The following is a 24130-nucleotide window of genomic DNA, read 5'->3' on the forward strand; positions in this document are numbered from 1 at the left end:
CAACTCTGTCTCACTCCCTTGCCGAACAACACTTCCCTTTCATGTCCCATGGGCCTGTATACCTACACCCGCTCGCGGGGAACAGTGGGAAGCCGGCGAGCCCCCGCCTCCGACTACGTGCGGACACGTACCCCCGGCGGCAGCAGCCGCGGTGCGCCGCACTCACCTCGTCCCGCTGAGTGCCGGCCCCACGCTTCGCCTCTGCCTGTGCCTCCACCTTCTCCTTCTCGTCGCACTCCAGGTCCGCCTTCTCGCTGAGGCCGTCCCGGTCTTCCGCGTCGTCCACCTCCGCGACGTAGGCCGCGGCCGCCGCCTGGGCCGCCTGGCACGCCGTGGGCGGGCCCACCCCCGCCTGCTCGGCCGCCGCCACCGCCTCCGCGCCGTCGTCCTCCTCCGTGCCGAGCGGCAAGGCAGGAGCCTCGTCGGGCGTGGCGCTCTCGCCCGGACCGCCGACGACGCGGACCTGGACGGGAGGAGCACACCGTATGCCGATTTCTCACACTTCACTTTGTAACGCCAGAAATGCGTATCCCTCTATTTCCGTCCATTGTACCATAAATTTTTCCGTTATTTTGTTACCCGAAGATATTACATTTCTATGTCTTTATATGTTGTAATTGTTTTATGTGACTTACCAAATGAAAGTGCTGGCAGGTCGACAGACACACAAACAAACACACAAAATTCAAGCTTTCGCAACAAACTGTTGTCTCATCAGGAAAGAGGGAAGGAGAGGGGAAGACGAAAGGAAGTGGGTTTTAAGGGAGAGGGTAAGGAGTCATTCCAATCCCGGGAGCGGAAAGACTTACCTTAGGGGGAAAAAAGGACGGGTATACACTCGCGCGCGCGCGCACACACACACACACACACACACACACACACACACACACACACACACACACACACACACACACACATCCATCCACACATATACAGACACAAGCAGATATATTGGTCATTAAATATGTCTGCTTGTGTCTGTATATGTGTGTGTGTGTGTGTGTGTGTGTGTGTGTGTGTGTGTGCGCGCGCGAGTGTATACCCGTCCTTTTTTCCCCCTAATGTAAGTCTTTCCGCTCCCGGGATTGGAATGACTCCTTACCCTCTCCCTTAAAACCCACTTCCTTTCGTCTTCCCCTCTCCTTCTCTCTTTCCTGATGAGACAACAGTTTGTTGCGAAAGCTTGAATTTTGTGTGTATGTTTGTGTTTGTTTGTGTGTCTGTCGACCTGCCAGCACTTTCATTTGGTAAGTCACATCATCTTTGTTTTTAGATATATATTTCCTACGTGGAATGTTTCCCTCTATTATATATATATATATATATATATATATATATATATATATATATATATATATATAAACAAAGATGAGGTCTGTCTGTGGCTGTATGTGTGGATGGATATGTGCGTGTGTGCCAGTGTATACCTGTCCTTTTTTCCCCCCAAAGGGAAGTCTTTCCGCTCCCGGGATTGGAATGACTCCTTACCCTCTCCCTTAAAACCCACTTCCTTTCGTCTTCTCCTCTCCTTCCCTCTTTCCAGATGAGGCAACAGTTTGTTGCGAAAGCTTGAATTTTGTGTGTATGTTTGTGTGTCTATCGACCTGCCAGCGCTTTTGTTTGGTAAGTCACCTCATCTTATATATATATATATATATATATATACACACACACACACACACACACACACACACACACACACACACACACACACACACACACACACACACATACACATTTATGTTGATGTATAATTGGTTTATTTTGTAAATATTGTCTGTATTTTTACGCTGGGTCTTGCCTAGGGAAAACTATGCTATCGAACAAATACATCGATAGGTTGTGTGATGAACCGAAGTGTTTAGGATCTTCGGGAGGGTTAACTCTGTCGCATGGAGTGCGGACAGAGCAGAGTCTGGTTGGAGTAGGGCGGTGGAGCAGGTGTGTTGTGTGACGCTCCCGCGAATTGCCGCGCTTTTGGGGTTTGGCAGCATGTAATTGTGCTCGACTTGCTATGATAGTCTCTAACACGGTGTCGCGGACGGGAAGCATTATTTGGCTCACATCAAGAGCCCGTTTCGCCTGGTGACCGTGTCGAGAAGAAGGCGCGCCATCATCCAGCTTCTGCAACAGCGACGGCCGACAACGAGTGACTGTCGCCACCTCCCCGACCGACGACTTCAAACCTTCAATCAACCAACAAGGAAGACTGAAAGCACGTGAAGTTTTAGAAGTGTATGGCAGACCTCAGCTTCTCAAACTGTTCAATTTGCCAAACAAAATTACAGCAACATAACATGAACCTTTGTTGCTCATTGTCCCAATTGCATTACCAAGCAGGGTCCCTTCCTTTCCCAAAATGAACCCGAGTGTCGTCGAAATTCAAACGCCAGCATTAAAGTAATATCATTCCATTTCACTGCTTTAATTTCAAAGTTCAGTTAAGGCATTCATAGCTGGCTACAATATTTAGATTACACAAGCACAAATTAAGAGTCCGAGTTTTCTTACCGTATTTTAGCTTACCTGTAACTGTTGCTCAGCTTGGTACCTACTAAATGTTACTATTGTTAATTGTCCAGAATCGTTTAATTCAAGTTCAAAGTTAAATCTCTTATTTCTAAATTGTGTAAATTCAAGTAGCTTTTGAAATGATTGTTGAGGTAGCCCAAGACTAACCTCATTTTACTGAATTTCGCAGTGTTTCGGAAACAAAGTTCACTATTAATTTCAGTCACTAAATTAACTTTCAATTTTCCGGTTCTATTAATTCTTTTGCTAAATTAAGTCAGAGTGTAGCGAAATTTATTACTTCTGACAAACATTCAGTTTTCACACAACACGTGTCAACCTTCAGTTGCCACGCTTTTCGTGCTAATTGTATGTGCATTAACCTTTCTTTTTCAGTTATTATAGTAGTTGTTCATAGGACTGGCAACCGTAATTTTCCCCAAATCTCAAATATCTAATTAATGCCAATTAATTGTTAATGTAACGACCGCACATTTACTTTCTTTATTAACTTTACTCCTTTTCAAAATTAATTTCCACCAGTTTCATTTGCATTTTTCCTTTCATTTAGATGCAACCCTTTCCTCCCTCTTTACCGACAGATTAACTTCGGTAACGATTGCTTTTCCCAAATTTCCATTAGGTACATGCGGTTGAATTGTTCACTGTCATTGAGGTCAATAAGTGAGGGGGAGGTTACAACTTTCGTGAACAAGGTGCGTCCGAGTTCTTTCCGTACGGTAAGGCAGACATTCGTGACACCTGTCCGACGGCAGGACACTGGCTCGCAGAACAGTTACTTCGTCACTGTTTACTGACACGACACACGTTACATCGTCGAACTCCTTTTTCCGTGGTAGAAAATAGTATACAATTTCAATTACAAGGGGGGAGGTAGAGTGTCAATTTGGCAGCTGTAAATGTTAAAGGATGTCAAATGACACACCTTTCAGCTGTCTAGTTTCCACACTTATTTTATTTGGCTCCCACTTTCGGTGATTTCCTATGCCACCTTCAGGCCCCTGACTGACGTGTACGGGATTCCACCTCGGTTTCTGGTCGAAACGGGGGCCAGCAATACCGGTATTAGTAGATTTCTGCTCGCTGTAGTGCACCTTTCTACATATCAGTCGAGGGCCTGAAGGTGGCACAGTAAATCACCAAAACTGCTATCCAAATAATATAAGTTTGGAAACTGGAAAACTGAAAAGTGTTTCATTTGACATTCTGTATCGAACAGCCGAGTCCCGCAACCGCCTCCGAACGGATGGACGTACAGAGATAAATATTAAAAGCTACTCGCAGACCTACTGGTGTTCGGACTTTGTCAAACTGGCGTCAACACTCTACCTTTCTAAGATTAGCACCACCGTCTTTCTAGGGAGGTGACTGTGAGCCGGGTGCGATATCTCGTCGCTTTATAGTGGCGCTCCACTTTGACTTTGGGAGCTGACGTCACTGGGAAACAGTGTCGTGTGGAGAGAGGGATTCACGTGCGCAAATGCGGGAAATCGGTAATGTGAAGGTTTGACCGCAAAAAAAAGTCACCCAGTAGAAATCTGCAGGTGCAGTAACATTTTTAACAGAGAAGGAGATGTGCCTCCAGATGAGCGGTCGAGACAGTGTTTTCATGGAAATTTAAATCTTAGGGAGACAGTGGAAGCTGGGCTAGTCTCTGCTGCCCTTTTGGCCGTCAGTGACAGTGCATTGCGGTAGGGTGGGGGCGTACTGCCACATTACCAATTTTCCGGATTTGCGTGTCTGAATTCGAGATGACTTCACACTAGCAATGTAAGTCAGACATTACACATTTAACGGTCCGGATCGCCATATTTTCCCGTTTGTTGACTACCGGTTTCAGCTGACCGATCGACTGTATAAAGATCTGAAAACGTGCAGAAAATTGCACATAAAGGGCAAAATAGTGCAAAACACACTGATGAGTTTAAGAGGATGTAACTGAAGGAAAATATATACCAATTAATAAAATGAATGGAGAGTCTAATCACACAACTGGAACACAACACTTTGTGCTGTCAACTGTGACCTCCCCTTCTCTCTTTGCTCCGTTTCTTTCGCTGATCTTTCCTCTCCTTTCTTCCTTCTTCGTATTGCGGCTGTGTCTCAGGGTTTCCAATGCAGAAATGTAGTGAGAAGGGGGCACACGTGTTCGGTGGTTCTCGATATCGTAGTGCTGTGAGGGAGCGTCACTCGTGCCTCTGGTTTGAGAACACTGACGACTGAAGTACGAACATTTCTCAAAATAAAAACGGGTATGTACTCTCTTTTCTTTTAAAACTGTAAATAGTAGTGTAGCTAGTACTATCTATCATTCTACTAAACTGAATGAGTGTGGCAGCATTAACGAAGTTTCAACGTCGAAAGAAGTTTATTAATATCAATTAGATGAAAAATATATATATATATATATATATATATATATATATATATATATATATATATATATATATATATATATATATATATATATATATATATATAAAAACTCCGCACCTTCTCTCCTGCCCTCCGTCTAAACTGCAACACTTGACTGTCCACCACTCCCACCATACTATCCCTCCCCTTCCCTTCCCCAGCCTCCTCCTTACCCCCACACAGTCGCCACTCCCATCATGCACTGGTGCTGCTGCTTGCAGTGTGGTCTCAGCTCTCTGAGACTGCAGGTGTGTGTGCAAGTTGTGTGTGTGTATGTGTGTATGTGTGTCTAATGCTGACAAAGGCCTTAATCGCCGAAAGCTTTAATTGTGTGAATCCTTTTATTGTGCCTATCGCGACTCGGCATCTTTGCCATATGGTGAGTAGCAACTTTCCTTCTCTGGTATTGTTACATTCCATCCTGGATTTTCCATTGTTTGATTCATATACGTCTTTAATAGTTATTATCAAGCTAATGTCCGTAAATTGTGGTTAATGTTACCAAATCTCACACGCGACGATAACGCCCGATATCCAGCCGCGTATCTTTAACTCCACGGCAATATTTGAGAATCCGCGCGCGATTTGTTTGCACCGAAGTCTGGCCGTGGTTCCCTAGAATAATTTTTAAATCGACTTTGGGTTGTAAATTAACAATTCTCTGCCCATTCGCGAAAGTTACAGCAGATCCGCACTCGACGACTACTCGATCACGCACTCGAGCAACAGAGAAGTTTTTTGTTCGTACAAAGAGAAAACGTATTATGCATAATGCAACAAGTTTATTTGCTATGTCAAAACATATTTATATCTATCTCATTAAAACTCATTATCTATTAAATGTTGTACATACTTAAATTCTTTACTCTGTAAATAATCAATAAAATTTAGAAATGAATGACACATATTAAAAAAAAACTCGTGTTGATATGACGTCACGGGTCACTACTGGTTTCGACTCCCCTACACTCAACGTGATGCAAAGTAGATCCGACTACATAGGACACACTCGTGTAATGTTATAACCCGCATCTCGGACCTCGTACATAATGAGTGCTCAACACCCTTAAATTTATTCACTGTTTTATTTAAGAAGCCATCTGCGTCTCAGTTTTCTCTTACTATCTAACCTGGCAGTGCTTCGCAATTGCTAAGTACGTATGGGAGTCGGACATACGTCCTAATGTCCTCCTCCCCCTCTTGCTTTCCATCTCCTCCCCCTCTGTCCATCTCCTTTTTCCCTTCTCTATTACCATTCCCCTCTATCTCTCTCCATCTCCTCCCCCCACCTCCGCCCAATTTTGGCCTTCTTTAGTGTTGTTACCAACAAAAACCTCGATTAGAAATTGAAGTTGCCTTACACGAATGAGTAAACTGGTTGGAATCATTGGTATACAGGACAATCTGTCTAATGTTTAAATGCAATGATCGTAGTTAAAACTGACTTTGAGAAAGGAAACACAACCGCACTTTTTTTCCCAGCACAGCAGTTTCCGTTGAAACAGAAAACCTGTACAGTGTTGTTTAAAAAATATATGGCTGTCTATGTTGTCAATGTTTGTTACACTATTGTGTAAAAATCTGAAGTAAATGAGCCAAGAAATATTCGAGATTTTTGCTAATAGTGTTTTTCTTTTACATTTATACATATATTTGCATACTGTATATACTCAAAAAATATTTTGCCTACATGCATTAAAACATTTACTAGTGTTCGAAGTAAATCTGTCACGACATTTTCGAGATTTTTGCTAAAACATTTCCCATTTATACGGTAGATGTATATCTTGTGTATTTACAAAATATGTAGCCTACCTCAACCAGAATGTTTAGTACTGTGTAAAAATTTGAAGTGGATCAGTGGAGAAATTTGAAATTTTCGGTAGCACCTTCACTCTTTATGTAGTATATATAAATTTATATACAGAAATTTGTATTCCTATACCACATATATTAAAGAAATGTGTAGCTTATGTCGGTCCAAACATATATTAGAGTATCGTGTAAAAATTTGAAGTAAATTGTGCAAGAACTTAGGGATTTTTGATAAAAATGTTGAATGACAACTTGTCTTTATATAGTAGTCTGTATACAGAAAACTGTATTCTGCTTAACCTCTTAATATTTGCATTACAAACATATGTGCTTCACAGAAGTATCCTTACCACCCTATTGGCAGGTAGCTTCTCTGTGAGCCAGAGTGCACACCACCAGCCGGTCGCTCCCTGCTCCGAACTGGACCCCCGCCGCTGTCGTCGACTGACGCTACATTACAGCTCCGAGGCAGCCCGCTGCCCTCTGATGCGTACGTCGCACACGCCGGTATTATGAGGTACGACGGTACTGTACACCGTGTATAAAGCTCTTAAATTTGTGTGTACGAAAGGTTTGTTTTCATATACTTTCACTGGTGTGATGGAGCATTATGGCACTTTTGTTATTACTCAGTTTATTTAGATTTTGCGGTTGCTGCCCAAGTAAAGTTTCATCTACTTGTGACACGTAAAACTTTTCCAGTGCTCACTTTTGTGCACGAACTGTTTTACATCGATGACAACGTGTCTTATTCCACTCTTGTTATTAGACACTGGACTCGTTTCATGAACTGGCATATACTTTCCTTCACTTACCTGTAGTTACACTTGCCAGCACATTGTACCCCGTTTTCTTTCTTACGTACAATTTCCTGTGCCATTTCAAATCTGTAGATGGCCGATTGCTCAGCAAAAAAACTACCGTATTTACTCGAATCTAAGCCGCACCTGAAAAATGAGACTCGAAATCGAGGAAAAAAATTTTTCCTGAATCTAAGCCACACCTGAAATTTGAGACTCTAAATTCAAAGGAAGAGAAAAGTTTTCGACCGCACCTCCAAACTGAAACAAAGTTGGTCCATTATAATATGAGACACAATTTAGGTCGAATGAATGACGATACAGCTACAGTAGTTTGGTTCGAGACGTAAGCTTAGCAGTTAAGCTTTACCAGGTAGCCATTGCTATGCGTCAGGCTCTCCGTCCCTATTTATACGGGTACCCTTCCTTTTTCACGTGCTTCGTCTGGTTTGAATTGATTGCTTATTTTCCTTTGATCTGATAAGTGCCGTTTTATTTGTTATAGGTGTTTACATCACTCTCAGCTGAAAACGCGTTCCGTACTGTGTCGTGCACTGTTTGTCGCACTGCGATAGTGTGGGCTTACGGCCCGTCGCCGCTCGCGGCACGGCTTGCTTTCGGGCGCACTACCACTCCTTAAAAAAAAGACTGCGTATGATAGAAGATGTTCTGAACCAGAGTTTAGCGAAAATTTTTCTCCGTTTGAAAATCTTTGCAGCCGCTTCTTTAGTAGATCAGATTCTGCACACAAATTTGAGTCATCTTAGATTTAAAAATCTAGTCAGTTGCCTTGCTTCTTTTCTGACTGCATCACTATTACGCATAAGAATAATACCAATATAAACATGACACGATATGTATATTCTTCCTCCTTTGCTGTTGTCTCACTCTAGTTTCATTGTTTATTAGGCAGACAGGATTTAAATGAGATAGCAGCAAACACGAAAGAATACATGGCAAAATGTTTATATTCGTATTCTTTCTTATGGTGCAGAGAATACTGCATGCGATTCACATTTCTTCGTTCACATCTCTTCGGGTTCGTATTAGTAACCATCTCTTCTCACAGGTAGGAAAAATTCAGAACGTAGAGTTGGCCATATTGACAAACCTCCCAAATAGTTTTTCCAGTCGGATTTTCGTAGTACATTGAAATGCTGCTACATTCGAAGATGAACAAAACGGAATTTGTATTTACTTCGTTGGATAATGTATGAAAATGCAGTGGTCGAAACTCGGGGCAGAGAAAAAAAGCTCGTCTTCCACCTTTTTTTTAAAAAATTTATTTACTGACACAGAGGTTTTGTTGCCAGTATTTATCTTTGTGCCTGCAAAGCATGCCTGTGTAGCGCTACATATATTCAACGGCAGAAGTTAGTTGTGGCGGCACCTACCAACATTTTCCAGAACTTCCGCTTGCTTTGCACTCGATTTGAAGCCGCAGGCGGTTTTTTGGATTACAAAAACCGGAAAAAAAGTGCGGCTTAGATTCGAGTAAATACGGTAGTAATCGATGACTGTTAAAATATTGCGATCTGGACTATCGAACATTAAAAATTCTTTATACGAAATGCTGCAAGAGTTTCACAGATCGCTCAACTCTGCCCTGACAGTGTGCGGAAATGGTGGAAGCTAGAATTACGAGTAACGTTACCCGACCGACGACCAGGCTAGACGTCACTATCGAGGGAACGTACTTCACCCCCAGTCAGTCATCTCTGACAAACAATCTCTGAAAGCTCTAGTTTTAATTTGTCGCCTGAACACCGAGAGGATTTTACACGAGGGTGCCTCCACAAAAAATCTTCTGTGTCACTACCTGTACATGACAGAAAATTCACCATATTGCTTACTGTAACTTAGCAAAAAAACCACACCTCTATATATTTACATGTTTCGGATATGTTTGGTGTGTCTACCTTACACGAAATAATTGATGTACTGCAGTATAGGGTTCCCACCCACCTAGGTTCCTTCCGATCCTTACTTTATTGAACCGAGTGTGTCACGCCATTATCAAGAGAAAATATGGTAATTATCAAATTATTTGCATAGACAGTGAATTGTAAATTTCAGACTGGTTATCGTAGTTAATTGTTGCACTTAATAAGCTTATGCCAACCGTAGTAACTTAATAATAGACTGAAGTAATAAATTTGATTATTAAGGTTTATTTCAATACATGTTCAGCTGAAGTTAGTTCAAGGATATTTCATGAAACTATAAAGTTTATTCCACCTGACAATCCCCCAATTAATTTTTCTGGAACAGTTTGTACTGGTGACAGTGAAATGTCCTGAATTTTCATTGTAGACAGTGTGCCTCTTATCTTCCATACCAACAACTGACCTTATAGGATGCTTTCTTTTAGAACAATGAACAATTTTCTCATGTTATTTCAATAATAGCTCAAACTTCAGGACACTATTGCCACGCATTGTTCTCTACAAACTGTAGTCGTTGCAATAAAGTCATGTCAACGGTGAGTCCAGACCACAGTATTGTCTTGCTGCAGCAGTGTGTGTGTGTGTGTGTGTGTGTGTGTGTGTGGTTCTTTTTTGCCAGAAGAGAGTAGTGTGGTACCAAAAGGCATGGAAGACGTTGCCCAACGATCACCAGGAAAGTTTGACGTAGCGGCAAGTGGGCAAGGAATAAAATGAATGCTGCAAACTACCACGAGCCACGGAAGAGCCCGGGCCGCGAGGGTGTCGAGCTTGCTAGGTCGTCGTCGGACGACGTCAAAGGAAGAGATATTCTGCTTTCTCTTTGTAAACAGATCGAGCGAGTCTCAAAAGGTTCACGAAAAACGTATAAGCAGGTGACATATTATGTGGGACTCGATGTCTGTGATACTTCCACAGTTATTAAAAAGTTGTTAAACGCCAAAACCAATAGTTCATCATTTATATACATAAAATGTAGTAAAGATATAGGAAAGGAAGAGTTGCGGCGTCAGCACGAAAAGTGATACATTGCTCAGCAACGAAGGAGGACGAAAACAGTGGGCGTTACGTGGTGAAAACAAATCAACTGATAAAATAGTAAGTCTGCAATTCAGCATAAAGCCACGTAACACTGCAGTAGTTGTCCCTAAAAAACCAAACTCACCTGCTGGCACTGGCCGTACACGTCGACGAGGGCGTGCAGGTGCGCGGGCAGGTCCTGAGCGGCGACCCCCTGGTCCGCTCCGTTCACCCACAAGTGCAGCCGGCCGGCCGCGTCCACCGACACGCCCACCACATCCCCCACTCCCAGCGAGTCCAAGTTGGGGCCGTACTGCCCTCGGATCTGCCAGCAGCCGGTGAGCAACTCGTAAACAGACTTCGGGGGTGAGAGAACGGAAGAGGGGGATCTTGCAGAGTCACCATCTGACACTACCAAATTACTACAAAAATACAGGCACTGTTATAAACAACAACAACAACAACAAATTACAGGGTGTGTATGTGAACAAAGAAAAAATTTCCCGGATTTTCCCCAGATTTCCTGGTTAAAAATACACATTCTCCCCGGTGAAAATACACTTTTTCAGTGTTAAGTGACAGTACACTCTTCCTCGGCACTGTAAAACTCATCAATCGTTTGAATGTTTACAGTTTTATATACCGACGTAGAATTTCCCGGCACTTTAGAGAACGAAACTCAGGGAGGAAAAAACACGTTTTGAAAGACCTTTGATGTGCTGCAACACGTACGCTGCATATTTTCATATTACGAAGGTATAAATTTGAATTCCACCAAACACCGCATTCACTTTCCGAAGCATCGAAATCGAGATTGCGATGCCCTTTTGTAACCAGTCATAGCTCATGTCACGTGACCTCGCCAGCTGATGACAGCACAGGACACGTGATGTAGTCAGCCAGTAGCAAGATCACTCCTAAGTAGCGCAGACACACAAGTAAGAAAAGTTCACGGTTTAAATTAAGATAAAATTTTGAATAACAACGTAAATGTCTGATCTGGGCTCGAAATTCTTCTAAATGGTCGTCCTCAGAGAGTTGATTTTTAATGGAGTCAAATGCTTTGTGATTTAAGAAATTCATCGTACATTCTCACACGCAGTTCATCTTGCGCAAAAGGAAATTTGCTTTGAATGTTAACGCTTTTCAAACCAACATTCGCAATATTTTCCCGCGACCTGTTAGAAACAGGTTCGTTTCAGCAGTTGCAAGAGAGCGCCAGATAACAGGCGTCACCATGCTTGCGCAGCTATGGTGGTGCAGGAAGCCCATATGTTCCGTACGTGTAGAACATTAAAAGATCTTACATAATGTCATAAAAGAAACAAGACATCAGAGAATATTTCAAGAGCATCGGAATTTCGTGAACAATGCTAAAATGCATAATTCGGCTAAGCCTTTGTATGTCCATATTTGGATGTAAATTTTCTTGGAGTACCAGTGTTGCATTATCTCATATTTGGTTCTTTATTATGGCATAATGCCATACATGCATTTGAAATGCAGCAAACACTTGAAACCAGCCAAGAGTGTGAAATTAAACACTTCATTTCAAATAAATTGACTGCCCCAGCAAAAAAGATTAATAAAAGCCAAATCTCTTTAGTAAACCGACAAAAGTAACTTCATTGTTCTGCAAGGCGATTAATGCTTGACTGTCAGAAAAGTGGAAATAAAATCTGAAACTAATAACATATTTTGGCCTTCCGTAACTAAGCGAAAGCCCCAGATTTACTGTATTTCCGAACTGGGGCAACATTAGGTAGTGGCACCCAGCCACACTTCTGTAACCAGAAGTGGGACAAGGTATAACTCATACGCGACTAAACTGCGCATGCGCAAGAGCCCGCCCGCAACTACTCAAACGACTCTTACTTTAAACAGTTGTCACGTCACGCTCATCGGAGGCAATTTGTTGTTATGAAGCATTGAAGTCTTCCCAAAGCCTTTGACACACTTTGCAGTTGGCAGACGCTTGTATGAGCACTGTTTTGTTGTTGTATATGGCGCATTTCCTTTGCAACTCAAGTTTTATTTTCGTTTTTTTTCCCCTATAGTTTATGTTTTGTTGCTGCAGTATTATTCTCCAGTAGTGGGATACAGTAATATCCTTCATTAGAGTATTGCTTCTTACCAGTCAAAATCACAAAATTTAACTGAAAACCAAAACAATGAAAAATTCCCGAATTCTAAACAATTCCCGGGTTTTTCCCGGTTTTCTCCCAGATGAAAAAATTCCCGGGTTTTCCCGCATCTCCCGGTTGTTCCGGGTTGTATACACCCTGAATTATTATGTATTATTTACACTGTGAAAACAAAAGCAACATTAGTTATTTTATAAATATTGTGCTGTATGTCACTCCAGTAGAGTGATGTGTTACCCAACATCTACCAAACACACAGGTAACAATTGCAGTAATAGGAACGGTTCACGAGTTAAATAGTTTGGAATCGGATACTGTTCGTAGGTTTTTCTCATCGTCTTTGCACGTGAACGGATACAGCCAGATGCCGTGCATCGTCGAGGTGCGATAAAATTGCAGCATAGTGACAAGTTGTTGTACCTAGTGGGCATTGCATTTCTTCCGTGCTGTAATGTCCCGGCTCGGAGATGTGGGGTGTCACTGAGGTAACAGTGTGCAGTGTCAACACCCACGAAGTCACAGCGAACAAAAGATGTATACAGAAATATGCCAAAAACATATCAATCTGTCACATTTCTACCTATCAACTTGACGTTTACATTCAGCTCGAGAGGTAAGCAGTTAATGAAACGTTCTGTCAAAAGGAATATTAATTGAAACAGTTACTGTAAATGAGAGCAAGAACATATATCACATTAATTGTAGAAGTGTTGTATTTAGCTATAGAAATGCATAATATGCTAAGAATGGGGAATACTAACGAAAAGGAGAAAAGGTGAAGGAGGAGAGAGAGAGAGAGAGAGAGAGAGAGAGAGAGAGAGAGAGAGAGAGAGAGAGAGAGAGAGAGAGAGAGGGGGGGGGGGGGTAGGTCAAGAGGTGTATGTATGGAGAGGGGGTAGGTCAAGAGGTGTATGTATGGAGAGGGGGTAGGTCAAGAGGTGTATGTATGGAGAGGGGGTAGGTCAAGAGGTGTATGTATGGAGAGGGGGTAGGTCAAGAGGTGTGTCTATGGAGAGGGGGTAGGTCAAGAGGTGTGTCTATGGAGAGGGGGTAGGTCAAGAGGTGTGTCTATGGAGAGGGGGTAGGTCAAGAGGTGTGTCTATGGAGAGGGGGTAGGTCAAGAGGTGTGTCTATGGAGAGGGGGTAGGTCAAGAGTTAAGTGTATGGAGAGGGGGGAGGTAGGGGGTGCAGCAGGTAGGGGGGGTGGGGGCAGGTAGGGGGGGGTGGGGGCAGGTAGGGGGAGTGGGGGCAGGTAGGGGGTGGGGGCAGGTAGGGGGGGTGGGGGCAGGTAGGGGGGGAGGTGGGGGCAGGTAGGGGGGGCAGGTAGGGGGGGGGCAGGTAGGGGGGGTGGGGGCAGGTAGGGGGGGGGGGCAGGTAGGGGGGGTGGGGGCAGGTAGGGGGGGGGGCAGGTAGGGGGTGGTGGGGGCAGGTAGGGGGTGGTGGGGGCAGGTGGGGGTGGGGGCAGGTAGGGGGGGGGCAGGTAGGGGGGGGTGGCAGGTAGGGGGGGGTGGCAGGTAGGGGGGGGTGGCAGGTAGGGGGGGTGGCAGGTAGGGGGGGGTGGCAGGTAGGGGGGGGGTGGCAGGTAGGGGGGGGGTGGCAGGTAGGGGGGGGGGTGGCAGGTAGGGGGGGGGGTGGCAGGTAGGGGGGGGGGTGGCAGGTAGGGGGGGGGGTGGCAGGTAGGGGGGGGGGGGTGGCAGGTAGGGGGGGGGGGTGGCAGGTAGGGGGGGTGGCAGGTAGGGGGGGTGGCAGGTAGGGGGGGTGGCAGGTAGGGGGGGTGGCAGGTAGGGGGGGTGGCAGGTAGGGGGGGTGGCAGGTAGGGGGGGTGGCAGGTAGGGGGGGTGGCAGGTAGGGGGGGTGGCAGGTAGGGTGGGGGCAGGTAGGGTGGGGGCAGGTAGGGTGGGGGCAGGTAGGGTGGGGGCAGGTAGGGTGGGGGCAGGTAGGGTGGGGGCAGGTAGGGGGGGCAGGTAAGGGGGGGCAGGTAGGGGAGGGGCAGTGGGCGTCCAGGCGCCAGATGGCATGGGTGGGTGGGGGTGGGGTCCAGTGACCGGAGTGGGGGGAGGGCAGATGGTATGGGGGGGGCAGAGGGTACAGGTGGGCCAGAGGGTGTGGGGGAGGTCCCCAGAGGGGGTGTAGGGGTGGGGAAGTGGGTGTGGGGTGTGAGGGAGGTCTCCAGAGAGGGTGCGGGGGGCTCCCCTATGCCTCCTCTATGTAGTGATTAGCAATCTATCCTTTCCATACTGTTGTTAACGAACAGGTAATGAACGTAATAAGGAAGACAAGACATTTTTGAGTGGCCGGCTAAAAGAGGAACTGGTGATACGACAGATTCTGTCCCTTCAAGGACTTGTCAATTTGGTAACAGAAGGGAGGATAGTGTTCAGTTGGAGGAACAATAAATGAGTGGGGGGGGGGGGGGGGGCTGGAGTTTATCCCCAAGTCAACCAACCGAGGCAATTAAGGCAAACAACAATTATTGCTCTGAAATACTTAAGGTTATACAAGTTTCACAATGTCCTTACAAACGCGACCCCGGTCAACTTCACCTACCGTGAAGTATAACCTAGTATGGAAAATAACAACTAAGTAAAGCGAGGGAGTTGCTTCAAATGTCGTACGATATACAAGCCATTAGTACCACTACAATCTGGAATTCTTTTAAGGCCCCTAAATGTGAGTTGCAAATGCCAGCCATTGAAAGGTTGAAATGAAAGATACAACTGCAACACTAATACTACAACAGATTTCATCTCTAGCTAGATACCCAAGTGACTGCCCTATTAACAACTTCAGAAATCAGTGACACCCAGGTAAACGTAACCTGGAAACCTACTGAAGCACGAACAATTACTCACACTTTGTGGAAGGACAATTAGTATGCGCACCACCACCTAGCGATGTATTAGAAAAACCTGGTGAACTACGTCCATTCGATTCCAGATGCACTGCTATATCATCATGAGCAACATCACCCTATTACTACTAACCGACGTGCAGCTTACGGAAATAGTTGTGACCGAAGGTGAGCCACTGGAATGAGTAGGTTTATACGGCATTCTATTCCACTCCTCACAAATATAACTAACACTGTCAGACTTGTTGACAGTGAAATGACAACGATGTATCATCAGCATACCAAGCTTAACAGTTCCTCGGCTAATCAGCACAGCACTTATAACAATGTAAATAATTAAAGAACAACACTAACCACAACTACACAAACATCAAATGAATTCTGCTCGATGAAAAGTATCAGAGCACAGTGACATATCATTCAGAGTGATAAATTCTTAGCCCCTGCTCGTATTCCCTTAAAAATATCAATAATGAGCACAAAACACAACATCGTTGAACTTGGAAGTACTGGTAGCCAGAACCGAGGCTTCAAAGGACATCACACAAGCATCCACAAAGGTTTCACCTGGCTCATTCGTTGGCACAGCAATTTCAACATTTCCCGATCTATATCAACGAGATAGGAGACAACCGGAGTAACCGTCTTAGACTGTTTAAAGATGATGCTGTCATTTACCGTCTTGTTAAGTCATCAGATGATCAAAACTACTTACAAAATGATTAAGATAAGATATCTGTATGGTGCAATTGATGCTGAATAAAGAAAAGTGTGAAGTTATTCACACGAGTACTAAAAGAAATCAGTTAAATTTCGAATATGCAATAAGTCACACAAATCTGAAGGCTGTAAATTCAGCTAAATACTTGTGGATTACAGTTACAAATAATCTAAATTGGAACGATCACATAGATAATATTGTGGGTAGAGCAAACCACAGACTGCGGTTCATTGGCAGAACACTTGGAAAGTGCAACAGGTCTACTAAAGAGACTGCTTACACCACGCTTGTCCGCCCTATTCTGGAGTATTGCTGTACGGTGTGGGGTCGGCATCAGGTGGGACTGACGAATGACATCGAAAAAGTACAAAGAAGGGCAGCTCGTTTTGTATTAGCGCGAAATAGGGGAGATAGAGACATGCTATGTGAATTGGAGTGGCAATCATTAAAACGAAGGCTTTTTCGTTGCAACGGGATCTTCTCAAGAAACTTCAATCACTAGTTTTCTCCTCTGTTTGTGGAAACATTCTGTTGCCACCCACCTACATAGGGAGAAATGATCATTAGGATAAAATAAGAGAAATCAGGGCTCACATAGAAAAATTTAAGTGCTCATTTTTCCCACGTGCCGTTCGAGAGTGGAACGGTAGAGAGACGGTGGTGGTGTGTTGGGGCTTACGGGCGCTCAACATCGAGGTCGTCAGCGCACTGACACACATTAAAAGGAACGAATGTGAGACAGCTTGAAGGTGGTTCATTCAATCCTCTGCCAAGCACTTTACTGTGAATAGCAGAGTAATCACATTGATGAAGGTGTAGACTAAGCGGGCACCTAGATTGGCAAAAAATTTAGTTAAAAAAAAATTAGTTTCAAATCAAACTGCATCAGCAGAAAAGATTAATAAAGCCATATTTCTTTAGCAAACCAACAAAAATAACTTCATTGTTCAGCAAGGCGATTAATGCTCGACTGAAATTGCCGCCAGGGGCAGATACCCCAGTTCGCTCCCAGTGAATGTGGCAGCTTGCACGCGCCAGTAAAATTTTTCCGGGTAGCGTCTTGCTGCTTGGTTATACAGCTAACTGCCACACTTTTGTGGCCAGAAGCGGGAGTATGTACATGCACGACTCAACTGCTCATATGAATCTAATGTAAACAGTTGTGACGTCACGTCCATTGGAGGCAATTTGTTGTTATGAAGCACTGCACAGTCTTCCGAAAGCCTTTGACACATTTTGCTACTGGCAGATGCTTGTACGAGCACTGTGTTTTGTCACGTACACGGCGCATTTCCTTCGCAACTTAGGTTTTATTTTAGTTTTTTCTTTCGTTCACGTTTTAGTGCTGCAGTATTATTCTGCAGTAGCGGGATGCAGTAATATCCTCTGTTAGAGTATTATTTCTTACCAGTCAAAATTACCAAAATTTAACTGAAAACCAAAACAAAAAAAAATATCCCTGAATTCTAAAATATTCCCAGGTTTTTCCCGGTTTTCCCCCGGATCTCCCGATTGTGCCGGGTCGTATACATCCTGCAGGCACAAATCAGTTTTAAAAAAAAGGGCAGTGAGGCTGACATAACATTACAAGATATTCACGAGCCACATACAGCACGCTGGGAGAATGAAACCACGGTGATCAATTTATGCAACACGTAACTTGTTAAAGTACTCTGAGAACCAATAATAATGAGAAACTTCCTGGCAGATTAAAACTGTGTGCCGGATCCAGACTCTAACTCTGGACCTCTGCCTTTCGCGAGCAAGTGCTCTACCAACTGAGCTACCCAAGCACGACTCACGACCCGTCCTCACAGCTTTACTCCTGCCAGTACCTCGTCTCCTACCTTCCAAACTTTATAGAAGCTCTCCTGTGAACCATGCAGAACTAGCACTCCTGAAAGAAAGGATACTGCGGAGACATGGCTTAGCCACAGCCTGGGGGTTGTTTCGAGAATGAGATTTTCACTCTGCAGAAGTAAAGCTGCGAGGACGGGTCGTGAGTCGTGCTTGGGTGGCTCAGTTGGTAGAGCACTTGCTCGCGAGAGGCAAAAGTCCCGAGTTCGAGTCTCGGTCCGGCACACAGTTTTAACCTGCCAGGAAGTTTCGTATCAGCGCACACTCCGCTGCAGAGTGAAAATCTCATTCTGGAATAATGAGGATCGGTAGAAACTCACCTTAAAGATGATAGCCAAGCCACAGACAGGTACATAGAAAAAACAATCATACTCACAACTAAATTTTCAACCATAGCTTTTGCCTGAAAAGAGAGCACACACACACATTCACACACACACACACACACACACACACAATCACTCACTGACACAACTCGTGCACAGACGACCGCCGTCTCCACAATTAGATCCAAATAAATCACTCCTCACCCCTCCCTGCCTCTCGTCGGCAGCTGCCGGGCTAGTGGCGAGAAGTGGTGGCAGGAGTGAATGCAAGCTGAGGGGAGTGGTAGGAAGAAGAGTAGCAGTGGGAATGAGAGAGCAGGGAAGTGGCGCACGTACTAAAGCTGTGCCCAGCCAGCAACGATGCGTGACACCTCAATAAACAAACCATTTCATCTACTGCGACAAAAATGTGATTTTTCCAGTTTCTTCTTTTTTTTCTTCAAATTTCCCCGATTTCCCTGACACGTTCGAGATTCCCCGATATTCTCCGATTTCCAGAACCTGTGGCAACCCCGAATAGCTACGCAGGGGTGCACAGCCTCATACAGGACAGACTAGTGCAGAGCGCTGCTTACGACCGAGTGTCGAACTCGAGGCCACGACGACAGCCTGCAACGTGCAGCTCGTCGGTACTTACCGGGATGCCGTTCCTGAGCACGAAGTCGCCGCAGATGACCCACGTGTCCTTGCCGAGGCCGAGGGCGGTGACGGGCAAGTGCGTCGAGCGCTGCGGTGCGGCGGGCCGAGGCGGCGGGGGCGGCGGCGTGGGGGCGGACGAAGGGCCCGGCACGGGACCCGGAGGCGGCCCAGCGGCAGGAGTCGACGTGGGCGAAGGCGGAGGCGGAGGCTGCAGCGCCGCCGTCACCCCGACCAGCAGCGACGACACCCAGCGCGGGTCCGTCGCCTCGATGCGGACCTGCGAGTGTCGGACGCCCTGTAATTCTGCTGCGAGACGACACCCCACTTCGGAACGTATAAGGGGAGGTCCCCAGGGTTGTGATCGACTTTTTTAAATCGTCTATATGGTGGTGTATACCGGAGCCCCGGCTGTCACATTTTGCAGCCACTCGTCCCAGTCGGTTATCTTTTGAGAGTAACTGATAGGAAAGTATTTCTTACAGTGTCCGAGAACCTCAAAAATAATAGTTTTATTCAGACTGGCGACAATGCGTAGCACTTACGATACATTTTTGATGTGCCGAATGTCGGCAGATCGAATCCTGTACAGAGCTTAGAAATTTTGATTTTTAGATCTTTACCATTATGACTTTGATAATTATTTTTATTCAATTAATTAGTTTAAACATAATTTTTTAAATTTTTGATCCTCCTCTGTGTCAAATTAATTGTCAATTTTACTTTCTTATTTCCATTTATTTTATCTTCCAATCATTCACATTTCTTATAGTAATTTTAGTGCGTGTCATTAAGTGGTGTTTATGCCAGATCTCTGCCTACATTTGACTACATTTAGTCACTGCGTTTTAACATACGTCACTGTAAGGTAGCGAGAAGCATACGCGTCACGGTACACGACCCACCGTCTCCGAGCGTGGGAACAGTGGGTGGAGTAAGATCCGTATCGTGCCAGAACCTGTACCTATGCGGGCAGGGGGGATTCACCTGCGAGGCTCAGCTCGATGAAGCGTAACTTTCATTATTTATACCGAGTTGTTACAATTAAAGCTCACCTACTCACGGAGATCGAGTTTGCACCGTGATTGTCGTTCGGCAGCGTAACTCGGTGGATATGCTAATGTCTTAATGTCAAACCGATGTAGGACGGAAAGAATTAGTTCCAATTCTCACCACCAGGGCCGAATCAGACACTGTACACTGCTCGTATTACAGTATGACATCCAGACTGTCATCTGATAAGCCATAACGTAAGTGAGCAGTACGGTTATCGTGCGAAAATAGCGTACACTTTTACTGAAACTGTTATGTAAATGACAGCAATTTCAGATCTGCTTCAATAGAGTACAGATGACCGAACGGTCTGGGGAGAGGCCCAAGATCATTAAATAGCTCAAAGGAGAGCGTAATGAAATTCGAAAACACACACGAGCTCTATGTGGCACCTGGAAGAGGAAGTCAAATTCACTGACGAGGTCGCCGTCGCCGTAAGCGGCCGTGCAGCACGTGCCCCGGGTATTGCTGGTGCTCGTGCAGTGTCGCAAAAGTTGCCCATTCTGTGGTCGACAGTAGGGAAAGTTTTCTGCTCTATTTTACACTGGTATTCGTACGAGATACAGAAACCTCGCAACTGCAGCAAGCGTGTTGTGAGAGAGACGTCGTCGGTCAGCTGTGCCAAATGTATTGTATCAACCTTCATAAATACTACAATTTCACAATAACAATTTGTCCATTTTATTTGGACTGTTGAGCTCTGTGGCTGGTCGCTGTATTTTTATAGTAAAAAAAATTACAATTTCAGTTTTTTATTCGTGTATCATAATATCAAATGTTGAAAAATCGCAATCCACTGGACTGAAAAACGAAAGATTAATTCATCTACTTATGTTGGCTATGCAATGATGGCAAGTTCTTATTTTTTGTTACCAGGTGAACATGTTTTGGATGGTTATCACCACACAAACATATTAAACATAAATGATTCTAATTATGTGTACAAATTAACACACATGGGATTGTAAATGAAATGAAGTTTGAGCAATATTAGGAATAAAAGTAATGAATACAATAAGGCGGGCAAAAATATAAAATGATAAAACATAAGAAATTAAATTGTAATTAATACAGAATAATAATTAAAATCACATGGACAATTCCAAATGAAAAAAGCATAATGAGAAGAAAAATGAGGACAAACAAAACAATTGATACAAGATTAAAAAGATATGGCAAGTGATTAGAAATTTAAAAAATTAGATTTCAATAATTTAATTGGACAATATTAGTGATTGAAGTCATTTAGATAGAGATTTAAATATAAAAATTTCAAAGCACATGTTGGAATTCAAAGCCAGAAGCTTCAGCATGTCAGGAATGTACCTTAACGACTACACTACTCCACTGCTATGTAAAATGCAATTATTTTTTAGACTCTGAGGCATCACACGAAATAATTTTTCATCAATTAATTGCAAGGGAAGGCCCTAGTGGGATGAATGACTACAGGGTGAGATACCTCTGAGCCTAACCTATACCCCTGTAATGTAACCTACCAGTTGTTTGCTGGTAGGTTTAATGTGGACAGAAGTGGGTAGCTGGCCTGGCAACACGCGACATCCTGTTGCAGAGCGTGCTCTACAAATGACAGTCGTGACCTCGGTGCTCGTTTCGGCACACGTGCCGTCTCGATTCCTCGCCCGGACACCAGTTTCTCAGAACTAGACATTGGGAACTAGCGCTACAACACGTCCTCAATTCTCACCACCCACCTGGCCTTATTTTACATTAATTTCTTCTGCTTCAGCATTTCTTCATAGCAACTATACCTTTGTTCACTCCATTTTAGTTTTCTACATCTTTCATTTCTTGACCCGTCTATTTTTTGCCACGTTCCCTCCCACCTCTGTTGCATACAGTGCACTTAGCTCTTCACTCTTATTAACTCGTGCACGACTTTTTAGTAGTAACCTCTGTCTCGCATATTACCCCGTCATTCACCTTTAAGCTCTCAGGTTTTCAAATCTCGTCTGGTGCAGTCCGAACAATAAGTCTTTCCTTCTCATCCCATATTGTAAGTCTCTCCTGGCCAGCGGTTCTGGGCGACTTTTTCTGAAATCTACCCCTTTTCCTAGACCTCTCCAGTCCTTTTCATTCATCCCTCTTCCTTCCCCTTGAACCATTTTGACAGAAGGAGCCACTGGTTCCAAAAGCTTGCCCGATTATTACCTCCTTTTATGTCCGTGTTCTGCCGCTGCTTAGATTTTTTTACCTATCAACTTACATTATTCTTCTTGATCGATATCACTCTCTTCATTTCACCTTGTCTGTCTGTCTGTGTGTGTGTGTGTGTGTGTGTGTGTGTGTGTGTGTGTGTGTGTGTGTGTGTTTCTCGGTGATTTCTAATTTAAGAACCTTCAACATCGCAGCACGTCAGCGTTGGTTAATATATTAAAAAACTAGAAACCCGCCTTGATTGCGAAAAAAGCACCTAGTATTTACCTAGGTTTCGGCGTAGATAACTACGCCTTCCTCAGAACAATAAAACCCACATGTGCCTAAGAAGACCTTTCTCAATGATTAAAAGACTGCCATAGCTATACATTTATAAACGAAAAAAGGTAAACACAAACAGTACATATATACAAAGTCTAAACAACTTACGGTGTAACCTCCACCTCACACCGGCCTATGTTCGATGGGCCATGACCCGCCATAAACTGCAATGGCCCATCGAACATAGGCTGGTGTGAGGTGGAGGTTACACCATTAAGTTGTTTAGACTTTGTATATATGTACTGTTTGTGTTTATCTTTTTTTGTTTATGAAATGAAATGAGCGTTTGGCGTCATTGGCCGGGAGGCCCCTCGCGGGGCAGGTCCGGCCGCCATATCGCAGGTCTTATTACATTCGGCGCCACATTGGGCGACCTGCACGCCGGATGGGGATGAAATGATGATGAACACAACACAACACCCAGTCCCTGAGCGGAGAAAATCTCCGACCCAGCCGGGAATCGAACCCGGGCCCAGAGGACGGCAATCCGTCACGGTAATTTTTGTTTATAAATGTATAGCTATGGCAGTCTTTTAATCATTGAGAAAGGTCTTCTTAGGCACGTATGGGTTTTATTGTTCTGAGGAATGCGTAGTTATGTATGCCGAAACCTAGGTAAACACTAGGTGCTTTTTTCTAGTTTTTTTTTAATATAATGATTTCTAATTGGTCTTATATGTGTGCTATTTTACTGCAAAAGAGTTGGCATAAGAAGTTTAGAAACAGGGGTGATGCGGGTAACAGCATATATCGACACTGTTTTAAGCACCCCCCCCCCCCCCCTTCCCCGTGTATGAAAAATGAAAACACAAGCAAGCTGATGACGGCATATTCTAGCAGTGCTGCAGCAGTGAACCATATAGGATATTTTTTGATGACAGACATCAGGCAGTAATTATTGGCAGCAACAGCTGTGTCATTTGAAACAAAGGGGAAAAAAATCCAAGCCTAGCACCTCAAATATGAGCGATCAACAGTTAGTTAATCTCTACATAGAAGCATCAGTGAAAAGCAGTTTATATCAGTGGACGTGATGTACCTAGCTCTTTTTCGGTTTATTGCCTTGTTATAGGGTAAGAAGTGTTTGAACAAGGATCATTGTTTGCATGATTATAATTGTTTATGAAGCTGAGTCAGTTAAGAAAGCTCCGTCACTTAAAATTTGTAAAGAAAATTAACCGAATTATTAGAAAGCTAATGGGAATTGTAATAAATACTGGTGTTTACACAAGCGCGGAATTCCGTTGCAGTTAACTTGTTTGCAATCGTTTTTTGAAAAGATTTCATTATTACATGCGGTAGAAATTCATTTATTTTTTCAGATCAATTAATTTGACAAGACAAGGGGATTATACACACATTCCTTCTTGGTGTACTAAATGACAAGAATCAGTTCCAAATTCTTTCTATCAGAAAATTACTGTAACCAAGTATTAATTTTATTGATAATTTTACATGCAGCGTTGGCAGAACTTCACATCGAGCCAGCAGGTAAGCTGAGATTTTTATCTTTCAGTT

General features: G+C 44.1%; 1 protein-coding gene across 1 annotated transcript in view; it reads right to left on the minus strand.

Annotated features, from left to right (window-relative positions):
• LOC124553563 (neuralized-like protein 4) overlaps positions 1–24130 on the minus strand; it is a 282401-nt gene that overhangs the window by 48848 nt on the left and 209423 nt on the right. The window contains exons 25-28 of the mRNA XM_047127409.1: positions 19062–19340; positions 10671–10850; positions 374–463; positions 167–322 (exon numbers count right to left, since the gene is read on the minus strand). Of these exons, the coding sequence (XP_046983365.1) occupies positions 167–322; positions 374–463; positions 10671–10850; positions 19062–19340 (705 nt within the window). The remainder of the gene's footprint in view (positions 1–166; positions 323–373; positions 464–10670; positions 10851–19061; positions 19341–24130) is intronic.

This window comes from Schistocerca americana, chromosome 11 (genome assembly GCF_021461395.2).
Source record: "Schistocerca americana isolate TAMUIC-IGC-003095 chromosome 11, iqSchAmer2.1, whole genome shotgun sequence".
Classification (NCBI taxonomy): Eukaryota; Metazoa; Arthropoda; class Insecta; order Orthoptera; family Acrididae; genus Schistocerca; species Schistocerca americana.